The sequence below is a fragment of the Podarcis erhardii genome (genome assembly GCF_964252035.2).
Source record: "Podarcis erhardii genome assembly, chromosome: 18".
Taxonomy (NCBI): Eukaryota; Metazoa; Chordata; class Lepidosauria; order Squamata; family Lacertidae; genus Podarcis; species Podarcis erhardii.
In genome coordinates this window covers 10,897,463-10,924,735 of record NC_138516.1, presented here as the reverse complement: position 1 = coordinate 10,924,735, position 27,273 = coordinate 10,897,463, and the positions used below count along the sequence as shown (strand labels likewise).

Genomic DNA, 27,273 nt, shown 5'->3' with positions numbered 1-27,273 from the left:
AGTGTCTTCAAAGCCCACGACACCTTTGGTCAAGGCTGTTCTCCAGCTGGAGCACTCGCAGGCCAGTGTTTCCCAGTTGTCAGTGTTTATACTTTTTTTTTTTAAGATTTGCCTTGAGAGAGTCTTTGAACCTCTTTTGTTGACCACCAGCATTACGCTTTCCATTTTTAAGTTCGGAATAGAGGAGTTGCTTTGGAAGACGATCATCAGGCATCCGCACAACATGACCAGTCCAACGAAGTTGATGTTGAGGAATCATCGCTTCAACACTGGTGATCTTTGCTTCTTCTGGTACCCTGGCATTAGTTTGTCTGTCTTCCCAAGTGGTGTGTAAAATATTTCGGAGACACCGTTGATGGAATCTTTCCAAGAGTTGGAGATGGCGTTTATAAGTGGTCCATGTTTCCCAAGCATACAGTAAGCTTGGTAGTACAATAGCTTTGTAAACGAGCATTTTGGTTTCCCTGCAAATGTCCCAGTCCTAAACTCTCTGCACTTCAGTTGGGAGAAAGCTGCACTCGCAGAGATCAGGCGATGCTGGATTTCAGCATCAGTGTTGGCCCTTGTAGAAAGATAATTGCCCAGGTAGGAGAAGTGACCAACATTTTCGCTAACCTAGCTTTAGACAAGGCACAACACAATTTATTGATTTATTCAGAGGGTTTTCATCTCCACTCTTGAGCCGCCATAAATCAAAGGCACAGCACGAAAGGAAAAGGGGATGGGGAGGGTAGAGGAAAGAAGGGGATGCTGATTGTATAGGTAAAGAAACAGAGCGGGCTATTTCTCTTTGTAGCGTGAGATTCAGGGAGATGAAGAGGGTCCCGCATTCGGCCGGAGAGCCCAAATTGCCACAGGAACTGTCTCTGGGTTTTCCTCTGAGCCTGGAAGGGTGGTGGCCGGCTGGCGCTATTTCTAGCTCTGAAAAGGAAGCCCCAGGAGCCGAGAGCGAAATCCGGTAGTTCGGGAGTAGCTCAAAGGTGACCAGACGTCTATTGCTTTGGGGGAAAGGGAGGGGGACAGGATTCAAAGCTATTGAGGAGGAGAGACACATTCCCTGTGGGCCTCTATCCCCGAAGGAAAAAGGAATAGATAATGGTGCTCATTTAATGTCTTGATTCCAATATGTTGTTGTTTAGTCTTTTAGTCATGTCCGCCTCTTCGTGACCCCCTGGACCAGAGCACGCCAGGCCCTCCTGTCTTCCACTGCCTCCCGCAGTTTGGTCAAACTCATGTTCGTAGCTTCGAGAACACTGTCCCACCATCTCATCCTCTGTCGTCCCCTTCTCCTTCTGCCCTCCATCTTTCCCAACATCAGGGTCTTTTCCAGGGAGTCTTCTCTTCTCATGAGGTGGCCAAAGTCTTGGAGCCTCAGCTTCAGGATCTGTCCTTCCAGTGAGCACTCAGGGCTGATTTCCTTAAGAATGGAGAGGTTGGATCTTCTTGCAATCCATGGGACTCTCAAGAGTCTCCTCCAGCACCAGAATTCAAAAGCATCCATTCTTCGGCCATCAGCCTTCTTTATGGTCCAGCTCTCACTTCCATACATCACTACTGGGAAAACCAGAGCTTGAACTATACGGACCTTTGTTGGCAAGGTGATGTCTCTACTTTTTAAGATGCTGTCTAGGTTTGTCATTGCTTTTCTCCCAAGAAGCAGGCGTCTCTTAATTTCGTGGCTGCTGTCACCATCTGCAGTGATCATGGAGCCCAAGAAAGTAAAATCTCTCACTGCCTCCATTTCTTCCCCTTCTAGTTTCCCTAAAGCAGCTGAGAGGGGTTTTTTGTCATCTGGGCAGCCTGGGACCCCCGGACACATGGCCCAGGATTGTACCCTGGGAAAGTCACATTGGTTCTGCTTTCACAGTTTTTTGTCTCCCCCCCCCCCCCCCCGGAGGAGCACTCCATCATCTCTCAAGATACATGGGTGCTGACAGTGTGTGCAAGCTTGGGGAAATGTGCTTGGTGCAATTACGTATGAAAAGGAGAAATGCACACTTGGGCTTTGCAAAGCAGAAATGGAGAGAGAAAGCCAAATTTCCTTCATCCCTAAAGATGAAGTGATCATATGCTGCTCCCTTGTGGTCAACTCATAAACTGCACTCACGAGGCAAAGGACTCCTGGATGAGTCCAGCAAAAGGCAACTCTGGGGTTGCACCGCTCATCTCGCTTTCAGGCCGAGGGAGCCAGCGTTTCTCCGCAGACAGCTTTCCGGGTCGTGTGGCCAGCAGGACTAAACCGCTTCTGGCGCATGACGGAAACCAGAGCAGCGCACGGAAACTCCATTTACCTTCCCGCTGCAGTGGTACCTATTTATCTACTTGCACTTTGACGTGCTTTCGAACTGCTAGGTTGTCAGGAGCAGGGACTGAGCAACGGGAGCTCACCCCGTCATTGCGGGGATTCGAACCGCCGACCTTCTGATCGGCAAGCCCAAGAGGCTCTGTGGTTTAGACCACTGCGCCACCAGCATCCAACACACGACCCCTGTTAGATCAGGCTATAGGGTATGGGGTTTCCAGATGTTCTCTTTTTGTACTACCAACCTTACTGTACACTTCTGAAACATGGCCCACTTATAAACGCCATCTCCAACTCCTTGGAAGATTCCATCAACAGTCTCTCTGAAAATTTGTACACATCACTTGGGAAGACAGGCGAACTAATGCCAGTGTCCTGGAAGAAGCAAAGATCACCAGTGTTGAAGCAATGATTCCTCAACATCAACTTCGTTGGACTGGTCATGTTGTGCGGATGCCTGATGATCGTCTTCCAAAGCAACTCCTCTATTCCGAACTTAAAAATGGGAAGCATAATGCTGGTGGTCAACAAAAGAGGTTCAAAGACTCTCTCAAGGCAAATCTTTTAAAATGTAGTATAAACACCGACAACTGGGAAACACTGGCCTGCGAGTGCTCCAGTTGGAGAACAGCCTTGACCAAAGGTGTCGTGGGTGTTGAAGATGCTCAAACTCAGGACAAGAGGGAGAAACGTGCTAAGAGGAAGGCACGCTTGGCAAACCCTCACCGGGATCAACTCCTGCCCAGAAACCTATGTCCCCACTGTGGAAGGACGTGGGGATCCAGAATTGGCCTCCACAGTCACTTACGGACTCACTGTTAAGACTGTATTTCTCGAAGACAATCTTACTCGGCTACGAGGGATCGCCAGAGAGGAAGAAGAAGATAGGGCATTGGGTTGCCATATATCCTATTTCTCCCAGACACGTCCTCTTTTTCAGGATTAAAATTTCTGTCCGGGCATTTGACAAAACATCCAGGTTTTTTCTTTCGGTGTTTTTGTTTCCAGTAACCCAAGGAAAAAATCCAAGCGCCTTTTACTCAGATCTAAGCAGGCCAGATCGTGAAGCTGAGGCTCCAAGACTTTGGCTACCTCAGGAGAAGAGAAGACTCCCTGGAAAAGACCCTGATGTTGGGAAAGATGGAGGGCAGAAGGAGAAGGGGACGACGGAGGACGAGATGGTGGGACAGTGTTCTTGAAGCTACCAGCATGAGTTTGACCAAACTGCGGGAGGCAGTGGAAGACAGGAGGGCCTGGCGTGCTCTGGTCCAGGGGGTCACGAAGAGTCGGACATGACTAAACGACTCAACAACAACAAAGCAGGCCTGCAGCAGAGAATCGCGATCCACCAGGAATCTTTTTAATGTTGTGCTTCTTGCTTCTGCAAGGGAGAAGGAAACATCAAGAGGAAAAACCACAACAATGCAGACTTACTTGGTTGGGTCAGAGAACAGCATTTTATTTGAACATTAAATTTAATTTAATTTTTTTTATTTAAATTTATTTAAATTGTGATCTGACAGATCTGAATCATCCCAGAATATTCCTGCATTTCTAGATGGTCCTTTCCAACTCTACAGTTCTATAATTCCAATCTGGTTTAATAATCTGTGTCTCCCCACTGCCAATTTCCCCAAAGCTGCATCTGAATTTGGCCTTTATCTGTGACTTTGAACGGGTTGGGGGAGAGGGGGAAGGGGTCCGCAAAACCTCTCATCATGTCGAAGGCATTGGGTAAGTTGCTCTAGAGGAGAAAGATCAGCCTTTCCTGAAATGACAACAACAAAATGAATGAAAGCGAGTTAAAACAAAAACACAGAAGAAGCAATTCAATTTTATATTAACCAGCAGCAACTAGCAACATGGAATATGTAGGCTCCCTTTAAAAAAACAAAAACATTTATCTATTTAATTGTTAAATTCCACACGTTTCCCCAAAGACATTCCATTGACTTCCCATCCACCATCCATGATGTTCTGCAGTCGCAATTGGAATTATTCAGCCTCCATTGCAAATCAGGTTGATTATCAAAATGCTCAGACTCTGAGCTGTTTGCATGAAGCGAAGTTGCTTTTCCAGTTGAATTTGGGGGAAGATCTTGAAGCATCCCTTGCGTTGAGCTACGGCTTCCGTGGCGCTGTGGGTTGGGTGGCACTGTGGGTTAAACCACAGAGCCTAGGACTTGCCAATCAGAAGGTCGGTGGTTCGAATCCCCGCAGTGACGGACGGGGTGAGCTCCCGTTACTCGGTCCCTGCTCCTGCCCACCTAGCAGTTTGAAAGCACGTCAAAGTGCAAGTAGATAAATAGGTACCGCTCTGGCGGGAAGGTAAACGGCGTTTCTGTGCGCTGCTCTGGTTCGCCAGAAGCGGCTTAGTCCTGCTGGCCACATGACCCGGAAGCTGTACGCCAGCTCCCTCGGCCAGTAAAGTGAGATGAGTGCCGCAACTCCAGAGTCGTCCACGACTGGACCTAATGGTCAGGGGTCCTTTACCTTTACCTTGAAGCATCCCTTGCGTTGAGCTACAGCTTCCGTTTTTCAATTTGCTCCTTGCATACAGCTCAAACCCTGCAAATTTCGATAAATAAACCTGATTCGCAATGGGGGGGGGCAGAATACTTTTGACTGCGCCGGGTTAAGTCAAGCCGGAGTGACGGATGCCAAATCTTTCTCTCGCGGCAGGGTGATTGCCACCCTTTTGAGCAAGGGATCGCCCCAGGGGAACCCTCTCGGCTCTGAAAACTTACGAGAGGGTCAAGAATGAAAAAGATCGCCAGCCCCCACAATAAGTACCGGAACGGGGGGCACCTGCGGCCGGAGGAGGACGGACGCCCCTGAAGGCGACGGTGGAGGGAGGCGATTTCGGACAGGTAGCCGTGCCTGGGGAGATAAAAGGCGAAAAAGAGACGTCAGGAAGGGGGAGGAGGACTGACGAGACCCCCCCGACAGATTATCTCTACATCAAATTATCACCAATATATGTGGGATGTGATCCATGAGAGGCAGTCAAGTACAACATTCCTTGCGATGCTAGAGAAGACATGCGAGGGAATGTTTAGTCCATCTGGTCAAAACCTCCTGTTCCTCCTGGCTGGAGCATCCTTCCTTTTGCATGAAAAATAAGATTTTAACAGGCAATTTCCCTTTTAAAAATCTCAAACTGCTGGTTTCAGGTACGCTTGATGTTTGTTTTTTGTTTTCAGGTCCGCTCGCTTTTGTCTTCCGACCTCGGTGCGTGTTTTTTAGGGTTGGTGCAAATGGGGTTTTAAGGTTTCCAAAAGGAAGAAAGATTCCTTGGGAAATGCTAGAGGAGACATGTGAGGAAATGTGTGGTCCAGCTGGTCAAAACTTCCTGTTCTTCCTGGCTGCAGCGTCCTTCCTTTTGCATGTGACAGAAGGTGGGCATGGCCTCACCTGTCCAGGTAACAAAAGGACGAGTCACGCAGCACACCTCCCTCTTTTTGACTTCCTTCTTTGTTTGACCAGCTTTTAGCTAGGACTGCTCTGCTAGAAGTAGTACTGGGATTATTCCCCCATATGGGGCAGATCCACATGTACATATTTGTAACTAAGTCTGCCTTCAGGGATCCAACTGTGAACTGATGTGAGTAAACTTCCTTTATTGACTTTGAATAAGATTGTGGGGTCTTTATTCTTTTAAGAGGGACTCAAAGGAGCTTACCAGGAACACACAATTGAATCTGAAGACAGACTGAATTGTATAATAGTGAGAGGCTCACACGAGCCTGCGACCAGCCATCTGCTGTGCAAGTAAAAAGGGGGTGTAAACTCTGCTAAGTAAAGGAACTTGCTAGCGCAAGATTAGGAAGGATATGAATAAACAATATATCCTCTCCTGCCACCCTGAACGTTCCCACAAGATATATATATTTAGAAAGATTTGAGGAGCTACTGTATGGGACGTGATCCATGAGAGGCAGTCAAGTACAACATTCCTTGCAATGCTAGAGAAGACATGCGAGGGAATGTTTAGTCCAGCCGGTCAAAACTTCCTGTTCCTCCTGGCTGGAGCATCCTTCCTTTTGCATGGGATCGAAGATGGGCGTGGCCTCACCTGCCCAGGTAACAAAAGGACGAGTCACACAGCACACTTCTCACGTTTTGACTTCCTTCTTCGTTTGACCAGCTTTTAGCTAGGACTGCTCTGCTAGATCAGGGGCAGTGCAACGCCAGAAATCGCTTCTGTGCACGCCCAGACGCCCAAAACCGCGCCTGCTCAGAAGCGATTTCCAGCGTCTGTGCATGCGCAGAAGCGATTTCCGGAGCTGCGGAAGAGAGTCCCTGCTCCGCGCTGGTTTAGCGCATTGAACGGGGACTCGCCGAGCTGCCAGCTAGGTTCGGGAGCAGCTCATGGGCCGGTTAAGCGACCCCCATGGGCTGCTTCCGGCCCATGGGCCTTAGGGTGCTGACCTTTGTGTTAGATTCTGTGATTTGTTTCTCTGCAACAGTCGAAAGTGCCATGGAGACTCGACTTACACACTTTGCTGCAGCACTGCCTGCCGCGCCTCACAGTACTCCCTCTCCGCCTCGGCCGCGGCCTTTTCTCCCGCCGCTGCCTCCAGCCGCTCTTCCAAGCTGGCCACCTGCTGCCGCCACCGGGACATCTCCGCTGCGAGCGGGAAAGGGCCGAGAGACAGGCTTGAGAACAATGGCACAATGCAGAAAAAGCTTTCCAGGCTTCCTCCAAACCCACCACTTCTCCAACAAGGTAAGGGGAAAGTATTATTATTATTATTATTATTATTATTATTATTATTATTAGCTTATTAGTTTCTCCGGGGACAGAGTTCCAGGCTGGATCTACACAGATATAAAAAAACGCTATGGAAAAAAACGGTTATAAAAGCTCACCACGGAAATTGCTATTGACTTCCAATTTCGGCTATTATTATTATTATTATTATTATTATTATTATTATTATTATTATTTTCTCCGGGAGAGAGTTCCAGGCTGGGTCTACACAGCTATAAAAAAACCCTATGGGAAGAAAACCGCTATAAAAGCTCACAATGGAAATTACCATTGACTTCCAATTTTGGCCATTATTATTATTATTATTATTATTATTATTATTATTATTATTATTTTCTCCGGGAGAGAGTTCCAGGCTGGGTCTACACAGCTATAAAAAAAACCCTATGGGAAGAAAACCGCTATAAAAGCTCACAATGGAAATTACCATTGACTTCCAATTTTGGCCATTATTATTATTATTATTATTATTATTATTATTATTATTATTATTACCTTCTCCAGGGAGAGAGGTCCAGGCTGGATCTACACAGATATAAAAAAACGCTATGGGAAAACAACCGTTATAAAAGCTCACAATGGGAATTACCATTGACTTATTAACATCTTTTTCAATTCATTATTAACATCTTTTTCAATTCATTATAGATCGTTTCCCAGTAAGCTTTGCCCTTACTACAAGACCTATAAAGAAATCATTGCAAATGACCTTTCGTTTGTTCTGCCCTCGTAACATCCGCAACTCGGATGGGTGGGGTACAAGTGATAAATCATTATTATTGCACTTATTATTGTTATTACCCAGCAGGGCGCTGTTTCGACCATCCATCTCCACCCCTTCAGCCTGGAGTGTGAACATCTTGCCGTGGAGCTCTGTCAGGTTGGCATCCAAAAGGGTCTGCAAGAGAGACAGAGTGGGGCAGCATCTCTTACGATGTGGGTCCTGGACTTGTAGCCCCGCCCCTTGTATAGACCACGCCCACACAGCACCCTCCCACCTGTGGCCACGCCCCACCTTTGAAGAAACAGGCAAGGGGGGGAGGGTCTGCCGTCGCCAGTGCCGGATTTACATATAAGCTAAACAAGCTCTAGCTTAGGGCCTCTCTTGGGGCCACCCAAAAAAATAGGTAACGGTAAAGGAACCCCTGGGGATACGGGTGGCGCTGTGGGTTAAACCACAGAGCCTAGGACTTGCCGATCGGAAGCTCAGCGGTTCAAATCCCTGCGACGGAATGAGCTCCCGTTGCTCAGTTCCAGCTCCTGCCAACCTAGCAGGTCGAAAGCATGTCAAAGTGCAAGTAGATAAATAGGTACCGGACCAGCGGGAAGGTAAACGGCCTTTCCGTGCACTGCTCTGGTTCGCCAGAAGCGGCTTAGTCCTGCTGGCCACATGACCCGGAAGCTGTACGCTGGTTCCCTCGGCCACTAAAGCGAGATGAGCGCCACAACCCCGGAGTCGGCCAAGACTGGACCCAATGGTCAGGGGTCCCTTTACCTTTACCCAAAAGTTGCTCATCTTTCATTCTTTCATCTCCGCTAAGCTAAGCAGTTGGCTCCTTACCTCTCACGCCCTGACCTAGCCACTGTGATCCACGCGACGGTCACCTCCAGACTGGATTATTGTAACTCGCTCTACGTGGGGCTGCCCTTGAGACTGACCCAGAAACTCCAGCGGGTGCAAAATGCTGCAGCGAGACTCCTTACGGGGTCTTCGCTTAGAGATCACATTCATCCGGTGCTATACCAGCTGCACTGGCTCCCGGTGGAGTACAGGATCAGGTTTAAGGTGCTGGTTTTAACCTTCAAAGCCCTATACGGCCTAGGGCCCTCGTACCTACGGGACCGCCTCTCCTGGTATGCCCCACAGAGGAACTTACGATCTTCAAATAAAAACATCTTGAAGGTCCCAAGCCACAGAGAGGTTAGGCTGGCCTCAACTAGAGCCAGGGCTTTTTCGGCTGCGGCTCCAACCTGGTGGAACACTCTCTCACAAGAGACAAGGGCCCTGCAGGACTTGACATCTTTCCGCAGGGCCTGCAAGACAGAGCTGTTCCACCTGGCCGTTGGTCAGGGCGCAGCCTGACTCCCTCCTCTGGCAATCTTTACAAAACTTTAGTTTATGGTTGCCATCAATTTTGATTTTAATTCATTTTAATCCATTTTTATAATGTTTTATAATGTTGTACTGTTTTAGTGTTGTTAGCCGCCCTGAGCCCGGCTTCGGCTGGGGAGGGCGGGATATAAATAAAATTTATTATTATTATTATTATTATTATTATCTTTTCTTAGGATTGGTCCAACCAAAGTTGTTGACATCTCCGGAGAACCTGATGGTAAGGTAAAGGGACCCCTGACCGTTAGGTCCAGTCGTGGCTGACTCTGGGGTTGCGGCACTCATCTCGCTTTACTGGCCGAGGGAGCCGGCGTACAGCTTCTGGGTCATGTGGCCAGCAGGACTAAGCCGCTTCTGGCAAACCAGAGCAGCGCACGGAAACACCGTTTACCTTCCCGCCAGAGCGGTACCTATTTATCTACTTGCACTTTGATGTGCTTTCGAACTGCTAGGTTGGTAGGAGCTGGGACTGAGTAACGAGAGCTCACCCCGTCATTGCGGGGATTCGAACCGCTGACCTTCTGATCATCAAGTCCTAGGCTCTGTGATTTAACCCACAGTGCCACCCGAAGGAAAAACTGAATGCAAACCACGAATGCTTGCAACAATGGCAAAGCAAAGCTGTAAATTCACCCTTTGGGCAGGGGGTTGGACTAGATGAAACTTGGGGTCCCTTCCAATTCTGCCATTCTGTGAAAGAGGCTCTGTCTGTCGTGATGAGCTCTTGACTAGGACGCGACTGACGGTTTGCCGATGCCCAGGAGAGCACGGGAAAGTCGGCACAAAACTAAAAACGGACAAAATTTGGATGCTTCTGCAAAACCTCAAGAAATGGGGACAATCGCAGGCAGAGGAAATGGACTCAGGCCCCACAAAACCCTCCCCAAGCCCCCTTTTCCTGCCCTACAACCTCCACCAGCTGAAAAGGAAATTGCTTGAAGGAGAACAATGGAGGTGAGCGATTCGTTTTCCAGAGTTGGGCTTTTCCCAGGAAAAGGCGGCTATTGTGTCTGTTTATATTTCTCCAGGAGGACCACAAAGGCTCTCAAGGTCCCTGAATCTTGGCCTTCGTCCAGCCGGGCCAGTGACCGTGTGGTAGGATGTGTTTTTTTGAGAAGCTGGGGCTGAGTGGCCTTGCAGAGCGTACCTGGAGGCGGATAAAAATTATACGTCTGCCCGAAAAAAGAACTTTGGATAGGCGTGGCGGAGACTCGGAATAAGCTGTCTCTGCACCGGACTGTCTCAAAATAGAGTTTCCAAAAAAAAGGGTTTAGGGTTCTTTAGGCCAGGGGTAAACAGCTGGAGCCCAGATCCGTGCACAGCCAGCACATAACATCCAACGTTTCTCCCCTGAAAATACGGACATCCTATTCCATCCCCTCCAACGTTTCTCCCGTGAAAAGAGGGACGTCCTATTCCATCCCCTCCAACGTTTCTCCTCTGAAAATAGGGACATCCTATTCCATCCCCTCCAACGTTTCTCCCCTGAAAATAGGGACGTCCTATTCCATCCCCTCCAACGTTTCTCCCCTGGAAATGGGGACTACAACGTTCCCCTCCCACCCGAGCCCAAAATACCACGTTCTCCAAGCAGCCCATCAACGTGGCGTTCAGCCTCTTCGTGCTCTCCTTGGCTTGGCCAAGCTGCTTCTGCAGGTCCTTCTCTCGCTGGGCCAGCTTCTCCAGCTGCTTCTCGCGCTTGGCCCGTTCCCGTTCCAGCTCGGCCACCTTGTCCCCCAGAGCCGCCGTCTCGTTCGCCACCTGCTCCCGGCACCTCCTGAGCTGCCGAGCCGCTTCTGAGTGCCACGCCATGACGGCCACGGATACGGTCACGGCGGCCAAGACCAGAAGGAGGACCGCACACAAGCCCAGGACCTTCAGGGTGGCTTTGACGGCCGAGGGATCCATTCTTCTCCTTCTTCTCCTTCCTGGCAGGAGAGAGTCTGCGCTGTTGGCCGCACTCCTCTCGCTATAATCGCGTGGGTTTCCTTACGATCACACAAACCCTTCATTTGTGGCTCACCACAGGCCGCAGGGAAGAAAACCACAAGGGAGCTATTTGTGGCCTTTTTTTCCGCCAGGAGTTGATGGGTTCGCCTCTGAGCCCTTAAATTATATCCAGCCCTTTAAAAAAATCACCAAGTAATTTGACCTCTGCTAAGTGCTAGGGCTGGGCCGATATATTGTTTTCAACACCGGGACGTATCAGCAGCTAAATATCGTGATATACTGATATCAGAACCTCCAAGTGTCCCTTTTTCCAGGGATTGGCAGAAGCCGTCCCGGTTTCTGATTTGATTGCAGAATGTCCCGCTTTTTCTTACGATGTCCCTATTTCAGGGGAGAAATGTTGGAGGGGATGGAATAGGACGCCCCTATTTTCAGGGGAGAAACGTTGGAGGGGATGGAATAGGACGTCCCTATTTTCAGGGGAGAAATGTTGGAGGGGATGGAATAGGACGTCCCTATTTTCAGGGGAGAAATGTTGGAGGGGATGGAATAGGACGCCCCTATTTTCAGGGGAGAAGCGTTGGAGGGGATGGAATAGGACGCCCCTATTTTCAGGGGAGAAGCGTTGGAGGGGATGGAATAGGACGTCCCTATTTTCAGGGAAGAAACGTTGGAGGGAATGGAATAGGACGTCCCTATTTTCAGGGGAGAAACGTTGGAGGGGATGGAATAGGACGTCCCTATTTTCAGGGGAGAAATGTTGGAGGGGATGGAAGAGGACATCCCTATTTTCAGGGGAGAAATGTTGGAGGGGATGGAATAGGACGTCCCTCTTTTCAGGGGAGAAACGTTGGAGGGGATGGAAGAGGACATCCCTATTTTCAGGGGAGAAATGTTGGAGGGGATGGAAGAGGACGTCCCTATTTTCAAGGGAGAAACGTTGGAGGGGATGGAATAGGACGTCCCTATTTCCAGGGGAGAAACGTTGGAGGGGATGGAATAGGACGTCCCTATTTTCAGGGGAGAAATGTTGGAGGGGATGGAATAGGACGTCCCTATTTTCAGGGGAGAAACGTTGGAGGGGATGGAATAGGACGCCCCTATTTTCAGGGGAGAAATGTTGGAGGGGATGTAATAGGACGTCCCTGTTTTCAGGGGAGAAACGTTGGAGGGGATGGAAGAGGACGTCCCTATTTTCAGGGGAGAAACGTTGGAGGGGATGGAATAGGACGTCCCTATTTTCAGGGGAGAAACGTTGGAGGGGATGGAAGAGGACGTCCCTATTTTCAGGGGAGAAACGTTGGAGGGGATGGAATAGGACGTCCCTATTTTCATTCAAGAATCCCCCACGTGGCAGCTAATAATAATAATAATAATAATAATAATAATAATAATAATAATAATAATAATAATAATATAATAATGCATTACACAAAGCAACACCAGGAAGGCTGCTATTCCGTAGCCCTGCCTCCTGGTCTCCCCCCTCCTGCTTTTCCTCTTCCTTTCAGATTTGCTCAGCGGGAAGCAGGATCGCTTCCAAATTCAGTCGGACTCGGATACGCAGCTCCTCTCCGGAGAATGACCTGTTTATCCGTGCGCAACTTTGGGAACGGGTGAGCTCTCTTTCCCGGCCTTTTGGTTGCCCTCCGTTCCAACTCCCTTGGGCTCTCGGAGAAGGGTGGGGAAGACCCTCCAAACCGCTTTTTGGGTTTTGGGTTACCTCCCCCCCCCACACTTTGCACCCACTCCAAACCATGGAAGAGAAGGAAAGCTCTCCCAGTCTCCGCTGGGGGAAGCGCAAACTCTGGGTCGCCGTGGCGGCGCTGGAGTTCGCTGCCATCCTCATCTTGGTGGCCGGGCTGGCGCATTTTGCTGCGCACCCCGAAAGGGCAACGGAGACAGGGAACTGGGGCTTGTGCAGCAACGGCACCAGCAGCCTGGCCTCCCTGGGAACCGTGAACCGGACCCTGCAAGCCGCCGCGAAGCGCTGGGAGTCGTGCCAGAACCGCACGGTAAGCCGCAAATAAAATCGCAGGATGGGATGGAAAAAAAGAAAGAGAAAGGGAATCGGAAGAAAATGTAACGGATAAGTTTGTAAACTGGTTGGAATTGGATACTCGGTCGCAAGAAGAGGCAAAATAAGAGAGGGGCGGGCAGAGTGAAGCCAAAGGAAACGTCCATTTGTTATGCGTAAAGTCTTTGTTGCTAAAATATCTGCGAAACCGGAAAATATAGGCGGTTGCAATCGGAATTATCCAACCCCAACTTGCAAATCTGGCTGATTCTCAAAATTTGAAGGGTTCCGGGTGTTTGCAAGGAGCAACTATAAGGAATAATAATAATAATAATAATAATAATAATAATAATAATAATAATAATAATAATAATAATAATATCCGAAGAAGTGTGCATACACACGAAAGCTCATACCAGAGGCTAACTTAGTTGGCCTCTAAGGTGCTACTCGAAGGAATTTTTTTAAAAAATTCTCATTTCATTTATTTATTTTATTTTGTTTCGACCACGGCAGACCAACACGACTACCTACCTGCAATAATGACAACAACCCCATAGTTGCCTTTGACTGGACTTAACCATAAAGGGGTCCTGTGCCTTTGCCTATAACAATGCCAAATTATAATACAATTACTAATACCAATCAATCAGATAATAATAATAATAATAATAATAATAATAATAATAATAATAATAATTTTTGTACCCCGCCCATCTGTCTGGGTTTCCCCAGCCACTCCGGGCGGCTTCTTGCCGAATATTAAAAACACAATACAGCATTAAACTTTAAAAACATCCCTAAACAGGGCTGCCTTCAGTTCTTCTTCATTATTGTAATTTTACTGCTGTTAGCCGCCATGAGTCTGTTTGACTTCCGAAATGTTCGGAAACCGAGGTGCGGCTTCTGATTGGTGCAGGCGCCCCGGAAACAATAGCCGACAGCTGCGTCAGACGATTGGCTTCCGGAAAATGTTAGGAAACCGGAACACTCACTTCTGGGTTTTTGCAGTTTGAGAACCAAGGCGTATGAGAACCAAGGCGTTTGAGAACCAAGGCGTTTGAGAACCAAGGCGTTTGGGAACCAAGGCATTTGGGAACCAAGGTACCACTGTATAGGGTTGGGGGACAGTGTTAACCTCGGTTGTCAATGTGCATCCAGGGGTGAGACAATATGTCAAAATCGTTAATCAATGCCCTCTTGTTCAACAACAAAATGTGTTTCCACGCAAACATGCAAAGGGTTGAGCTTCATGGCTGCGATCCCAGTTTCGCTTTCCCAGGAGTAAGCCCTCCTGAACCAAAGCATCCCTGGGTAACCAAGCGCAGGATTGTGGCCAAACCCTTTGCAAGACAAAACCAGAGCTCTGTGCCTTTGCTTCCACCGCAAAAGTCTTCAAGATTTTTGTCTTTGAGAAGAAGCACTAACCAAAGTTTTCCTCTCCCCTATCCTTTCGGTAATTCTTCATTGTCATCGTTCTTTGCTGATATTTAATTTGACTGTTGAGGAACGCAGGTGGTGCTGTGGGTTAAACCACAGAGCCTAGGACTTGCCGATCAGAAGGTCAGCGGTTCGAATCCCCGCAACAGGGTGAGCTCCCGTTGCTCAGTCCCTGCTCCTGCCAACCTAGCAGTTCGAAAGCATGTCAAAGTGCAAGTAGATAAATAGGTACTGCTCCGGTGGGGAGGTAAACGGCGTTTCCGTGCGCTGCTCTGGTTCGCCAGAAGCGGCTTAGTCATGCTGGCCACATGACCCGGAAGCTGTATGCCGGCTCCCTCGGCCAGCAAAGCGAGATGAGTGCCGCAACCCCAGAGTCGGCCACGACTGGACCTAATGGCCAGGGGTCCCTTTACCTTTACCTAATTTGACTGTTTACCATTCCAATGGATCGTTGAATATTGCCTTATTCGATATAAGCTGTTTCTTTTATAGCTATTGTGGCTTTTTCGTCTTCGATCATTACGGCGTGGTCGATCTTTGGCATTGCTTTCCTTTTTTGGGAAGGGTGCGGATATAAGTGGGACTCCAAAGCGCCTAGCTTTATTTATTTCTCTTACGCATACCCCACTACTTCTTTTTAAAACAAAGTACAGTAATAATAATAATAATAATAATAATAATAATAATAATAATTTTTATTTATACCCCGTCCTCCCCAGCCAAGGCCGGGCTCAGGGCAGCTAACAAGCAATAATAAAAACAAGTCATACAGAACAGTTTGCAGAAAAAGCAAAACAAGAAAGGATAAATATAAAATTCAGTATAAAACAAACAACCCACAGCAATTTAAAACAGCAGCAGAAAACATAAAATCCTGAAAATGTTTACTGAAATAAAATGGTCTTAATTTTATTTATTTTTTAAAGGCGTTTGCAGTAAAGGGGCGAGGTAAATTTATTTTGGGAAGCTGATTCTCCTCCTGGTTCCCACTGATTTTATCTCTCGTTTTCTATTGATTTTCTTGTGCCTTGTAATATTTTTCTAATTTTTTTTCTCGTTGTTGATGTCTTGCCTTGGAGCAGAGAGCTCTAGAAGCCAACACCTCCAGCCTGAGCTCTGAAATGACCCGGATCAAGACCCGATTGCGCCTGAAGGAACTGGAAATTAAAGGCCTGGAAGGTGAGATTCAGGGATGTCCAAAAGGTTTGGGAAAATCCTAAGAAGAGGTGGTTTGGGGCTGGAGGGCGGCGAGGAGCAGAGTGCAGAACTGGGACCTCAGCCTCGGTGGCCCCCAAGACCTCTCCATGTGGCCCTCAGGGGCCTCTCCCTAGGCCACACCCCTTTCCTAAGTCACACCCCTCACCTGCTCTACCCAGCAACCTCCCCAAGTGCTATATCATCTATCTATCTATCATCTATCTATCTATCTATCTATCTATCTATCTATCTATCTATCTAAGGTCCTTATAATATCAGTGGAAACAGTTGGTCCTGGCGGGTATTAACCGCTTTCAATTTTAACCTGAAGATTCTCATTTGCCCAGTTTTAACTTTAATTTTAATTAATTTTGGGATTCATTTTAATCGATTGATTGCTTGTTTTCATGTATATTGTATTATCTATATGAGGTTAGCCGCTCTGAGCCCGGCTCTGGCTGGGGAGGGCTGGGTACAAATAAAAATTTATTATCTTTATCTATCATCTATCTATATCTATCTATCTATCTATCTATCTATCTATCTATCTATCTATCTATCTTCATCATCATCATCATCATCATCTTTTTTTAAAATAACTTTTTTATTCAAAATTAAAATAAAATATATTATCCAGAAACATATCATCCTTATTCCCCGCCCCCCATTTTTCCTCCCTCCCCCCACAGATTTTCAGCTTTTTTGGCAGATCTTTCCCTACAATCCCTAACATAAATGCTTCCGGTTTTTTAAGAAATGTTAAATAGAACATTTTCTTCAATTCGTTGTATATCATTTCCCAAATTTTTTTAATTACCTTACAATCCCACCACATATGATAAAATGTCCCCTCCTTTAACTTACACTTCCAACATATATTTGAACTAGTTTATCAATCAATCAATCAATCAATCAATCAATCATCTATCTATCTGAAGAAGTGTGCATGCACATGAAAGCTTATACCAAGAACAAACTTAGTTGGTCTCTAAGGTGCTGCTGAACATTTTTTTTATTTTTTATCCATCATCTATCTATCTATCTATCTATCTATCTATCTATCATCTACTCTATCTATCTATCTATCTATCTATCATCTATCTATCTATCTATTTATCTATCTATCATCTATCTATCATCTTCTTTCTATCTCTATCTATTTATCTATCTCTATCAGTTTTACATAAAAGTTATACACCAATAAAATATTTGAAGGTTATTTGAAAGTTGATGGGCATTGCCATTCAAATGGCGGAGCCTTCGGCATGAAAAACAGGTGTTTTGCCACTCAGGCCTTTGTGTTTTGGGGGGATGAAAATGGCCCTCTTTTTCCCATTTCGCAGACGAGGTCACGCTCCTGAAAAACTGGACACAGATGCTTCAAGGTGTAACGTAAGTGAGACCCATGTCCGACTTAGGAGGAAGGTGCTGTTGGGGGCGGGTTGGTGAGCAATGAGGGACCTGGTTCTGTTCTGGTGAGGTTAGGGACAGTGTCCCCATTTTCCAGGGACAGCGCCAGATTGACAGAAGCCGTCTCGGTTTCTGATTTGATCCCAGAATGCCCTGCTTTTATTTAGGACGACCCTATTTTCAGGGGAGAAATGTTGGAGGGGTGGAATAGGACGTCCCTATTTTCAGGGGAGAAACATTGGAGGGGATGGAATAGGACGTCCCTATTTTTAGAGGAGAAACATTGGAGGGGATGGAATAGGACGTCCCTCTTTTCACAGGAGAAACGTTGGAGGGGATGGAATAGGACGTCCCTATTTTCAGGGGAGAAACGTTGGAGGGGATGGAATAGGACGTCCCTCTTTTCACGGGAGAAACGTTGGAGGGGATGGAATAGGATGTCCTTATTTTCAGGGGAGAAACGTTGGAGGGGATGGAATAGGACGTCCCTATTTTCAGGGGAGAAACGTTGGAGGGGACGGAATAGGACGTCCCTCTTTTCACGGGAGAAACGTTGGAGGGGATGGAATAGGACGTCCCTATTTTCACGGGAGAAACGTTGGAGGGGATGGAATAGGACTTCCCTCTTTTCGCGGGAGAAACGTTGGAGGGGATGGAATAGGACGTCCCTATTTTCAGGGGAGAAACATAGGAGGGGATGGAATAGGACGTCCCTATTTTCAGGGGAGAAACGTTGGAGGGGATGGAATAGGACGTCCCTATTTTCAGGGGAGAAACGTTGGAGGGGATGGAATAGGACGTCCCTATTTTCATGGGAGAAACATTGAAGGGGACGGATTAGGACATCCCTATTTTCAGGGGAGAAACAATCAATCAATCAATCAATCAATCAATCAATCAGTTGCTGAACTAGGTTCCACACAGTCACAAAAACAAATGAACCGAAAAGGCCTCAAAAACAAAAAACGCAAAACAAAGAGCAAAGACAAAAGCGCTAGACTTGATCCATTCTGGAAGTCCGTTCGACTTCCGAAATGTTCGAAAACCAAGGCGCGGCTTCTGATTGGCTCAGGCACCCTGGAAACAATAGCCGACAGCCATGTTGGACGTTCGGCTTCCGAAAAACATTGGCAAACTGGAACACACTTACTTCCGGGTTCTCAGTGTTTGGAAACCAAGGCGTTTGAAAACCAAGGTACCACTGTACTAGCGAACCGTAGGTTAGACGGACCCCTTGTGAGAGAATCGGGCACGTATCGTGCGACACAGACGATGCACTGATTTGACACACCGTTTGGAAAGGCATTTTCTTCATGAGCTGATTTCTTGCTTTCTGCCTCTCTCCATCACAGCAAACACCAGGAAGAAATCATCGCCCATCTTCGGCAGCAGCAGCAAAGGAGGCTTCTAGCCAGCAGTGGAATCGCTCTTTATGGTGACCTGGCATCTCTGGGGCTCACAATGGCCGTGGTACTCCTGGTTTGAGGAGCCAGAGAGGCAGAGATGCCCGCCATCGTTCAAATCGACAGATCGCCAACGTATTAAGCCCTAGCCTAAAAATGATGCACAGATGGTATTTAACACCAGCTGTTGTTTAGTCGTGTCTGCCTCTTCGTGACCCCCTGGACCAGAGCACCCCAGGCCCTCCTGTCTTCCACTGCCTCCCGCAGTTTGGTCAAACTCATGCTGGTAGCTTCGATAACACTGTCCCACCATCTCGTCCTCCGTCATCCCCTTCTCCTTGCGCCCTCCATCTTTCCCAACATCAGGGTCTTTGCCAGGGAGTCTTCTCTTCTCATGAGGTGGCCAAAGTCTTGGAGCCTCAGCTTCAGGATCTGTCCTTCCAGTGAGCACTCAGGGCTGATTTCCTTCAGAATGGAGAGGTTGGATCTTCTTGCAGTCCATGGGACTCTCAAGAGTCTCCTCCAGCACCAGAATTCAAAAGCATCCATTCTTCGGTGATCAGCCTTCTTGATTGTCCAGCTCTCACTAACACCAGCTAAGCTTGCTAAAATGTACAAGACAAGAACCAGTGAGTGTTGGAAATGTAAAGAAAGGGAAGGTTTATTCTACCACATGTGGGGACCTTGTAAAGAGGTGAAGGCTTTCTGGTAAATGATATATGACGAGTTAAAGTTTTTTTTTTCCGGGGGGGGGGGGTCTGGATCATGCTTCTTTTCCCAAAGAAGTCGCTTTTTACGCTTCGAATGTACATATCTGCCATAGCAACTTCACTTCACTGGCATAGGCAGACAACACAGGCTCGGAGGAGGAAGAGGAAGAGGAAGAGGAGGAGGAGGAGGAAAGACACAACAACCATCAACCAGGGGCTCTCGGTTATGTCAACGGCGACATTCTGCTGGTGGTAATTCTGCCGTTTCTCTGACATCTGGTTTTGAAACCTGGAAAGACAAAGCGGTTGAGGAAATATGGGGTCACTCGGGCTACCTCTGGGGCGATGCAGTCCCAAATCAAATCAAATAAAATCAAATCAAATATCAAGAACCTTTATTGGCATCACAATATAACACATTTCAAGTCACTGGGATCATTAAAAGGACGAGGGTGAAGCTATCAAGGATTATAAGGACACAATATGGTCGCATGGAAAAAGATCAAACCTCTTCATTCTGAAGGAAATCAGCCCTGAGTGCTCACTGGAAGAACAGATCCTGAAGCTGAGGCTCCAAGACTTTGGCCACCTCAGGAGAAGAGAAGACTCCCTGGAAAAGACCCTGATGTTGGGAAAGATGGAGGGCACAAGGAGAAGGGGACGATGGAGGCCGAAATGGTGGGACAGTGTTCTCGAAGCTGCCAGCATGAGTTTGACCAAACTGCGGGAGGCAGTGGAAGACAGGAGGGCCTGGTGTGCTCTGGTCCAGGGGGTCACGAAGAGGCGGACACGACTAAATGACTCAACAACAACAACATGGTCGTGTGCATATGAATGTTCTGCTACGCCCTGTCTATTTTCCGAAAGGATAACCCTTTTGGGTAGAATTGTGGCTAAAGAGGAAGCTACTAAGGCAGGGATATCTTTGTCCCGGTCTGCCAGGAGAAACCTCGTTTGGCTTCTTCTCGTAGTTATGGGCCGGAGTTCCAACATTTTGCTCAGCATCAGTTGGCGACGTCTGCTGTGCAAAGGGAAATCTAAGAGAATGCGGTCCATTGAATTGGGTCCTCCTTATAAGACACAATAAGGGACGTGGGTGGTGCTGTGGGTTAAACCACAGAGCCTAGGACTTGCTGATCAGAAGGTTGGTGGTTCGAATCCCTGCAATGACGGGGTGAGCTCCCGTTTATTGGTCCCTGCTCCTGCCAACCTAGCAGTTCAAAAGCACGTCAAAGTGCAAGTAGATAAATAGGTACCGCTCCGGCGGGAAGGTAAACGGCGTTTCCGTGCGCTGCTCTGGTTTGCCAGAAGCGGCTTAGTCCTGCTGGCTACGTGACCCGGAAGCTGTACGCCGGCTCCCTCGGCCAATAAAGCGAGATGAGTGCCGCAACCCCAGAGTCGGTCACGACTGGACCTAATGGTCAGGGGTCCCTTTACCTTTAGTATAGGACACATTATACAATTTGAGGACTGGGGAAAGCTGTGGAAGGTAGATTTGAAATTTACTGACTGTTCTCTGCTGAAAGAAAACTATATGAAAATGATGTATAGATGGTATAATAAATAAGTATCAATTGCTGTTATTGGTTGGTTGATAGATCATTTCCCAATAATCTTTGGCTTGTTTCCATGGCCACCACATGTGCATTAATGTTCCCTCCGCCCCTTGACACAATTCCTGCATAATCTAGATCCTTTTTAAATACATTTTAACAAGCTTGCGAGGCATCAAGTACAGTGGTACCTTGGTTGCCAAACTTAATCCGTTCCGGAAATTTAGTTCCAAAACCAAAGCGTTCCAAAACCAAGGCGTGCTTTCCCATAGACGGTCATGCAAAACGGATTAATCCGTTCCAGACTTTTAAAAACAACCCCCCAAACAGCAATTTAACATGGATTTTTACTATATAATGAGACCACTGATCCATAAAATGAAAGCAATAAGCAATGTACTGCAGTCACACAATCAATCTATCAGTTCCACACGAAAACAAAACGAAAAAGAGCCGCAAAAACAAAAACACAAAATAAATAGCAAAAAAGCAGACAGACCTCAGATTAACACTTGAATTGGAAGCGTGGCACTCAAAACGGAGCAAGTTCGGCTTCTGAAAAAAGTTCGCAACCTGGAACACTTCCTTCCGGGTTTTGTTTGGGTTCCAAGTTGTTTTGGTACCAAGGCGTTTGAGAACCAAGGGACCGCTGTACTCTTTTTAGGGTTTTGGGATGCTGGATTCAGTGCTGGATTGGGGCCCCCAAAAAATTTAAAGGGAAAAAAACCTGGATGTCCATTTCCAAAATATGAGATAAAAAAAGGTATAAAACAGAACCTACATATAGCAACAGTGTTTTGTGTTGTGTCGGCTCCTGTGATGTAAGTCATGGGCCCCTCCTGCTAGCCTGCTCCCTCAAATATCACTGTTTTGCTCCTTTCTATATATAGGGTCTCCTGCCAACCTAGCAGTTTGAAAGCACCTCAGAGTGCAAGTAGATAAATAGGTACCACTCCGGCGGGAAGGTAAACGGCGTTTCCGTGCGCTGCTCTGGTTCGCAGGAAGCGGCTTAGTCCTGCTGGCCACATGACCCGGAAGCTGTACGCCGGCTCCCTCGGCCAATAAAGCGAGATGAGCACCACAACCCCAGAGTCGGCCACGACTGGACCTAATGGTCAGGGGTCCCTTTACCTATATATAGGGTGCCTACATTCTGCATGGACTGGTTGCACGGCAACATGGGCTAATGTCTTGAGATACTATGAGGTCCGTAAACTACCATATAGCATATATTCAACACACAAAAACAGCGACAATTTGTTGTTGACAAAGGACAGCTGGACACAGAAAGGGCCCCATTACCTTCAGGAGCTGAGGGCCTCATCAAACCTAAATCCGGCCCTGGGGGATTGTATGAAACTTCGACCCGCCCAGCAGGAAATGCAAAAACAAATATGAACTCACCCTAGACGCTCTTACCATTGCTGGTTATTCCTCCAGCTCTCCAACTCTCTTTCTTTACTGGACAGCTGCTGCACAAGGCCGTCAATTTTCCCTTTGAAAAAGAAAGCAAACATCTTTCAGATTTCCCATCTATTCCACCTCGACAGATGACTTTTGGAAATCTCACTCTCTCTCCCTGCATGGCCAGGAATGGGGGATACCAGGCCTGTGGGAGGAATGTGGCCCCCATGGACTCTCTGTCTGGCCCCCGGAAATCTCCCCAGGCCATTGGCCGCGGCTCCTTTGGCCGAGATCCCTGCATTGCAACGGGTTGGGCTAGATGACCGCTGGGGTGCCCATTCGTACTCTACAATTCCACGATGCACACACTGCTTTTGCCTCAAGGGCCTTGTATGAATTGACAAAGCCCAGAACCCCTGAGCCCCAAGGGAGCGCAGCTGCAACCGAAATTGTTTGACGCCACACCGTTGCAAAACGGGTTTATTTATCAAAATTTCCAGACCGTCCGCCATTTGCAAAGGTGCCATGAAGAATATGTTCCCCCGCGATAGTTAGCTGATTCCATGTCATCTTATGTATATAGAGAAAGAGAAAGAGAAAGAGAAAGAGAGGGAGGGAGGGAGGAGGGAAAGAAAGAAAGAAAGAAAGAAAGAAAGAAAGAAAGAAAGAAAGAAGGAAAGAAGGAAAAGGGAGAGAGAGAAAAAAGAGAGGAAGGAAGAGAGAGGGGGAGAGAGAGGGAGAAAACAGAGAGAAAGAGAGAGAGAGAGAGAGGGAGAGGGAGAAAAGAGAGAGAAAGAGAAAGAAAGAAGAGAGAGAGAAAAGAGAGAGAGAAAGAGAAGAGGGAGGGAGCGAGGGAGAGAAAAAAGAGAAATTAAGAAAGAAAAAGAAGGAAGGAAGGAAAGAAAGAAAGAAAGAAAGAAAGGAAGAAAGGAAGGAAGAAAGAAAAAGAGATAGAGAGAGATAGAGATGATATTTTCTTTATGAATTAGCATCGTATAAATTTATTATTATTATTATTATTATTATTATTATTATTATTATTATTATTAAAAGTAAGTAAATATAATGAACTGGGACAGATGTGGAAACCTCTGGTTTTTGCCTGGCGGAAACACGGCTTCCTTTGCGCATCTTTGCCTTCACACTCTTATGGTGGGCTTCGCAGTGAAGCATTGGATCAGCCCATTCAGTGGGAGGGAGGAAGCTGGACTTATTATGGGTTAGGGACAACCCAAAGCATCGTGCTGCTCAGCCGTCACCACGATGCCATCTCTGCTGGTTTCTCACCTCGGAGCTTCTGGTTCTCCTGCTGTAGATTGTTCCTTTCCTTCTCCAGAGACGCGGTTTTTCCTTTCATGCTGTCCTATAGCAGGAGGGAAAAAAATACCTTGAAAATCGTGCCTGGAGGGGATTTCTGGTTCACGTCAACCATATAACCATACAGTGGCTCCCAGGAGGTTTCTGAGCACAATTCAAAGTGTTGGTGCTGACCTTGAAAGCCCTAAACAGTCTCAAAGGCCCAATAGAACTGAAGGAGCTGTCCATGGATGCGCAGGGCAATTCTGTGTCCAGGATGGCTGTCTCCCAACTCCATCTGGTACGCATGATGAGACCCTCCCTGCCTACAGACTGTCTGGCCAGAGTGGTGCATGCTCTGGTTATCTCCCGCTTGGACTACTGCCATGCGCTCTCCGTGGGGCTCCCTTTGAAGGTGACCCAGAAACTGCAACTAATCCAGAATGCGGCAGCTAGACTGGGGACTGGGAGTGGAGACCATATAACACCAGTCCTGAAAGACCTACATTGGCTCCCAGGACATTTCCGAACACAATTCAAAGTGTTGGTGCTGACCTTTCAAGCCCTAAATGGCCCAGTATATCTGAAGGAGCGTCTCCACCCCCACTGTCCACCCTGGACACCGGGGTCCATCTCCTGAGGGCCTTCTGGCGGTTCCCTCATGCGAGAAGTGAGGTTGCAGGGAACCAGGCAGAGGGCCTTCTTGGTGGTGGCGCCCGCCCTGTGGAACTCCCTCCCACCAGATGTCAAGGAGATAAACTACTTGACTTTTAGAAGACATCCGAAGGCAGCCCTGTTTATGGAAGCTTTTAATTTTTGATGTTTTATTGTTTTTTTAATATTCTCTTGGGAGGTGCCCAGAATGGCTGGAAAAGCCCAGCCAGGTGGGTGGGGTATAAATAATAAAGGTAAAGGGACCCCTGACCCTTAGGTCCAGTCATGGCTGACTCTGGGGTTTCGGCGCTCATCTCGCTTTATTGGCTGAGGGAGCTGGCGTCCAGCTTCCGGGTCATGTGGCCAGCAGGACTAAGCCGCTTCTGGCGAACCAGAGCAGCGCACGGAAACGCCGTTTACCTTCCCGCCGGAGCGGTACCTATTTATCTACTTGCACTTCGTGCTTTCAAACTCCTAGGTGGGCAGGAGCAGGGACCGAGCAACGGGAGCTCATCCCGTCATTGCGGGGATTCGAACTGCCGACCTTCTGATCGTCAAGTCCTAGGCTCTGTGGTTTAACCCACAGCGACACCCGCATCCCAGATAAATAATAAATTATTGTTATTATTATTATTATAGGAGCCCCTTCCAGCTTCGAAGATCCCTTATTTTTACCATTTGAGCTTGGCAGGACTCCCAGCGCTGTTGCGTCTCGCCCAGGCTCTGGTTGGCAGCCACCAGCTGGGTCTGCAGATTATAGCTTCCCTTAATCGCTTTCTCCAAAGCCATCTTGGCCTTCCTGAGGGTCCGGTTTGTAGCGGCCTGTTGCCTGTCGCTCTCCATTTTCCCTTTCTCCATCTCCTTTTTCACAGCTGCCAGTTGTTCCTTGAGAGATGCCACCTTGCCCAGCAGTTGGGTTCGGTCGCATTCTGGCTCCAAAACTGCCTGCGGTTTATCCGAAAGGAGCATAGTGATCCATAGAAGGAATTGGAGGACGATGGCAGCTGCACACCAGAAATGGGTCTTGCTCCATGTCTTAGTGGAAGTGATCCACTTGATCTTCAGATCTTCTAGGGATCTGCGAATGGCCCGCTGCAGTTCATCCATGGGGAAGGCAAGTTGGGAAACACCAGCTTTCGACTCGAGCTTTCGAAACACCAGCTTTCAAATCTCAAAGAGTGATTTCTCCTGGCTCTCTCCAGCAACAAGATTTGGGCCTCCCTCCTCCCTCCGTTTCCGGGAATTTGTGAAATCCAGCAGCCGAGAGGAATCGAAACTGAACCAGGCCACTGCATTTATTTATTTATTTGGAAAGCACTATTATAAGAAAAAGCTGCTCCCTTTCCCCTTATCCAAGAGCCAGTATTGAGTCCTTATGAATGTGTGTTGTACAAACTGAATGATTGGGGTTTTTTCCCCCTGCAACACTTAAATCGTATTAAGTGTATTAGTGTATTAACCTATGGTCTGTGTGTGTGGTTTGGGAGCTGCACGGCCAGGGAAAAAACAATGCTGTCCAGGGTTGTAAAGACTGTGGAGAGAATAATTGGGTGCACTCTTCCCACCTTGGGCCAAATCTACACTTCCAGGCGCCATAAGAAAGCGGCAGAGATAGCGCAGGATAGTGCGCAGCCCGGAAATGATCTCTTTCAGCTTCTGCCTTCTGGAAGAAGGTATAGGGTTATAAAGGCCAGGACCAGCCGCCTGAGAAACAGTTTCTACGCAAAAGCAATTCTGGTTCTAAACGCAGCATAAGGGGTCTCTATAGTATAGTGTATTTTAAAATGGGGTTTCAGAGTTTTTAGGGGGTTTTGAACGTTTTATGTAGTTTTGTAGTAGTTTTATGTAGTTTTTCAATTTCATTGTTCTGCATGGGACAATGACAATAAAGATATTGTATATTGTATATTGTATATTGTATATTGTATATTGTATATTGTATATTGTATATTGTATATTGTATATCGTATATCGTATATCGTATATCGTATATCGTATATCGTATATCGTATATCGTATATCGTTCCGGAGGTCTGTTCTTAACCTGAAATATTTCTTAACCTGAAGCACCACTTTAGCTAATGGGGCCTCCCGCTGCCGCTGCACCGCTGGAGCACGATTTCTGTTCTCATCCTGAAGCAAAGTTCTTAACCTGAAGCACTATTTCTGAGTTAGCTGAGTCTGTAACCTGAAGCATATGTAACCTGAAGCGTATGTAACCTGAAGCATATGTAACCTGAGGTACCACTGTATATAACTTAGAATTCCTATAACAGCATGAAAAGAAACTCTGCCGCTGGGAGATAGGAAAGGGGTCCCCTCCTCTCCGTAAAGGTAAAGGGACCCCTGACCATTTGGTCCAGTCGTGGCCGACTCTGGGGTTGCGGCGCTCATCTCTCTTTATTGGCTGAGGGAGCCGGCGTACAGCTTCCGGGTCTTGTGGCCAGCTGGACTGAGCCGCTTCTGGCAAACCAGAGCAGCGCACAGAAACGCCCTTTACCTTCCCGCCAGAGCGGTACCTATTTATCTACTTGCACTGGCGTGCTTTTGAACTGCTAGGTTGGCAGGAGCAGGGACCGAGCAACGGGAGCTCACCCCGTCATTGCGGGGATTCGAACCACCGACCTTCTGATTGGCAAGTCCTAGGCTCTGTGGTTTAACCCACAGCGCAACGCGCGTCCATACAGCAGCCTTATTTCCAACAGGGGTGATCTCTGAAGCGGGCCGGGCTCCATGAAACCACCAGTCCTGACCAGTATGGTGATGGGAGTTGGACTGGGCACCAGTTTGGGGAAGTCTGCCACGGAGAGCGAGGAAGTTTCTGTTGCTGGGAAATGCAGCAGTTCTGAGAAAGGTGTGTGCTTGCGGTGACTGCAAAGGGGAACACACCCACCCCATGCCAATTCCAAGAAAGGGTTTTCCAAATCAGGACTCGAACCCATGGCTTCAAGTTACAAGGAAGGAGATTCTGGCTTGATGTCAGGAAGGGCTTTCTGACAGACGGAGCCGTTCGACTGTGTGGGGTGGAAGGCGGTGGATTCCCCTTCTTC

General features: G+C 47.6%; 3 protein-coding genes and 1 long non-coding RNA gene across 6 annotated transcripts; 2 read left to right on the top strand and 2 right to left on the bottom strand.

The window, feature by feature from the left end:
• The first annotated feature begins 1,132 nt into the window (after positions 1–1,132).
• LOC309333097 lies at positions 1,133–19,480 on the top strand. Its single transcript, XR_014152377.1, has 2 exons — positions 1,133–1,630; positions 19,203–19,480. It is a non-coding gene; the product is annotated as an uncharacterized lncRNA (long non-coding RNA).
• CCDC194 (coiled-coil domain containing 194) lies at positions 3,799–11,492 on the bottom strand. Of its 3 annotated transcripts, none has more exons than XM_081846449.1 (6): positions 10,768–11,492; positions 7,878–7,974; positions 6,800–6,932; positions 5,096–5,182; positions 4,027–4,070; positions 3,799–3,979 (listed from the first exon to the last, which is right to left on the bottom strand). In XM_081846449.1, exons 1-5 carry the CDS (start codon positions 11,095–11,097, stop codon positions 4,061–4,063), a joined length of 657 nt encoding a protein of 218 aa, XP_081702575.1. In that variant the 5' UTR covers positions 11,098–11,492; the 3' UTR covers positions 3,799–3,979; positions 4,027–4,060. The 3 variants fall into 3 exon arrangements, with proteins under 3 accessions (XP_081702575.1, XP_081702576.1, XP_081702574.1); XM_081846450.1 differs by having other exon boundaries at positions 5,111–5,182; XM_081846448.1 differs by having other exon boundaries at positions 5,050–5,182; positions 10,768–11,491.
• On the top strand, positions 12,630–19,480 carry LOC309333041 (uncharacterized protein). Its single transcript, XM_081846486.1, has 4 exons — positions 12,630–13,154; positions 15,679–15,775; positions 17,137–17,185; positions 18,556–19,480. The coding sequence occupies exons 1-4, from the start codon at positions 12,897–12,899 to the stop codon at positions 18,686–18,688; spliced, it is 537 nt and encodes a 178-aa protein (XP_081702612.1). The 5' UTR covers positions 12,630–12,896; the 3' UTR covers positions 18,689–19,480.
• LOC309333006 (uncharacterized protein) lies at positions 19,241–25,464 on the bottom strand. Its single transcript, XM_081846433.1, has 4 exons — positions 24,899–25,464; positions 23,561–23,636; positions 22,289–22,364; positions 19,241–19,605 (listed from the first exon to the last, which is right to left on the bottom strand). The coding sequence occupies exons 1-4, from the start codon at positions 25,328–25,330 to the stop codon at positions 19,440–19,442; spliced, it is 750 nt and encodes a 249-aa protein (XP_081702559.1). The 5' UTR covers positions 25,331–25,464; the 3' UTR covers positions 19,241–19,439.
• Positions 25,465–27,273: the final 1,809 nt, after the last annotated feature.

Bases quoted from the DNA above. Each gene is read 5' to 3' on its own strand.
- CCDC194 (XM_081846448.1), bottom strand. From the start codon at position 11,097: ATGGATCCCTCGGCCGTCAAAGCCACCCTGAAGGTCCTGGGCTTGTGT. The intron at 6,933-7,877 runs GTAATAACAATA...TCCCGCTCGCAG, and splicing joins TCGAAACAGCGCCCTGCTGG to CGGAGATGTCCCGGTGGCGG. The intron at 4,071-5,049 runs GTAAGTTTTCAG...TTGTCATTTCAG, and splicing joins TTTTCATTCTTGACCCTCTC to GAAAGGCTGATCTTTCTCCT.
- LOC309333041 (XM_081846486.1), top strand. From the start codon at position 12,897: ATGGAAGAGAAGGAAAGCTCTCCCAGTCTCCGCTGGGGGAAGCGCAAA. The intron at 15,776-17,136 runs GTGAGATTCAGG...CCCATTTCGCAG, and splicing joins GGAAATTAAAGGCCTGGAAG to ACGAGGTCACGCTCCTGAAA. The intron at 17,186-18,555 runs GTAAGTGAGACC...TCTCCATCACAG, and splicing joins CAGATGCTTCAAGGTGTAAC to CAAACACCAGGAAGAAATCA.
- LOC309333006 (XM_081846433.1), bottom strand. From the start codon at position 25,330: ATGGATGAACTGCAGCGGGCCATTCGCAGATCCCTAGAAGATCTGAAG. The intron at 23,637-24,898 runs GTAAAAATAAGG...CTCCTGCTATAG, and splicing joins AGTCCTGCCAAGCTCAAATG to GACAGCATGAAAGGAAAAAC. The intron at 19,606-22,288 runs GTAAGAGCGTCT...TTGTCTTTCCAG, and splicing joins TGGAGGAATAACCAGCAATG to GTTTCAAAACCAGATGTCAG.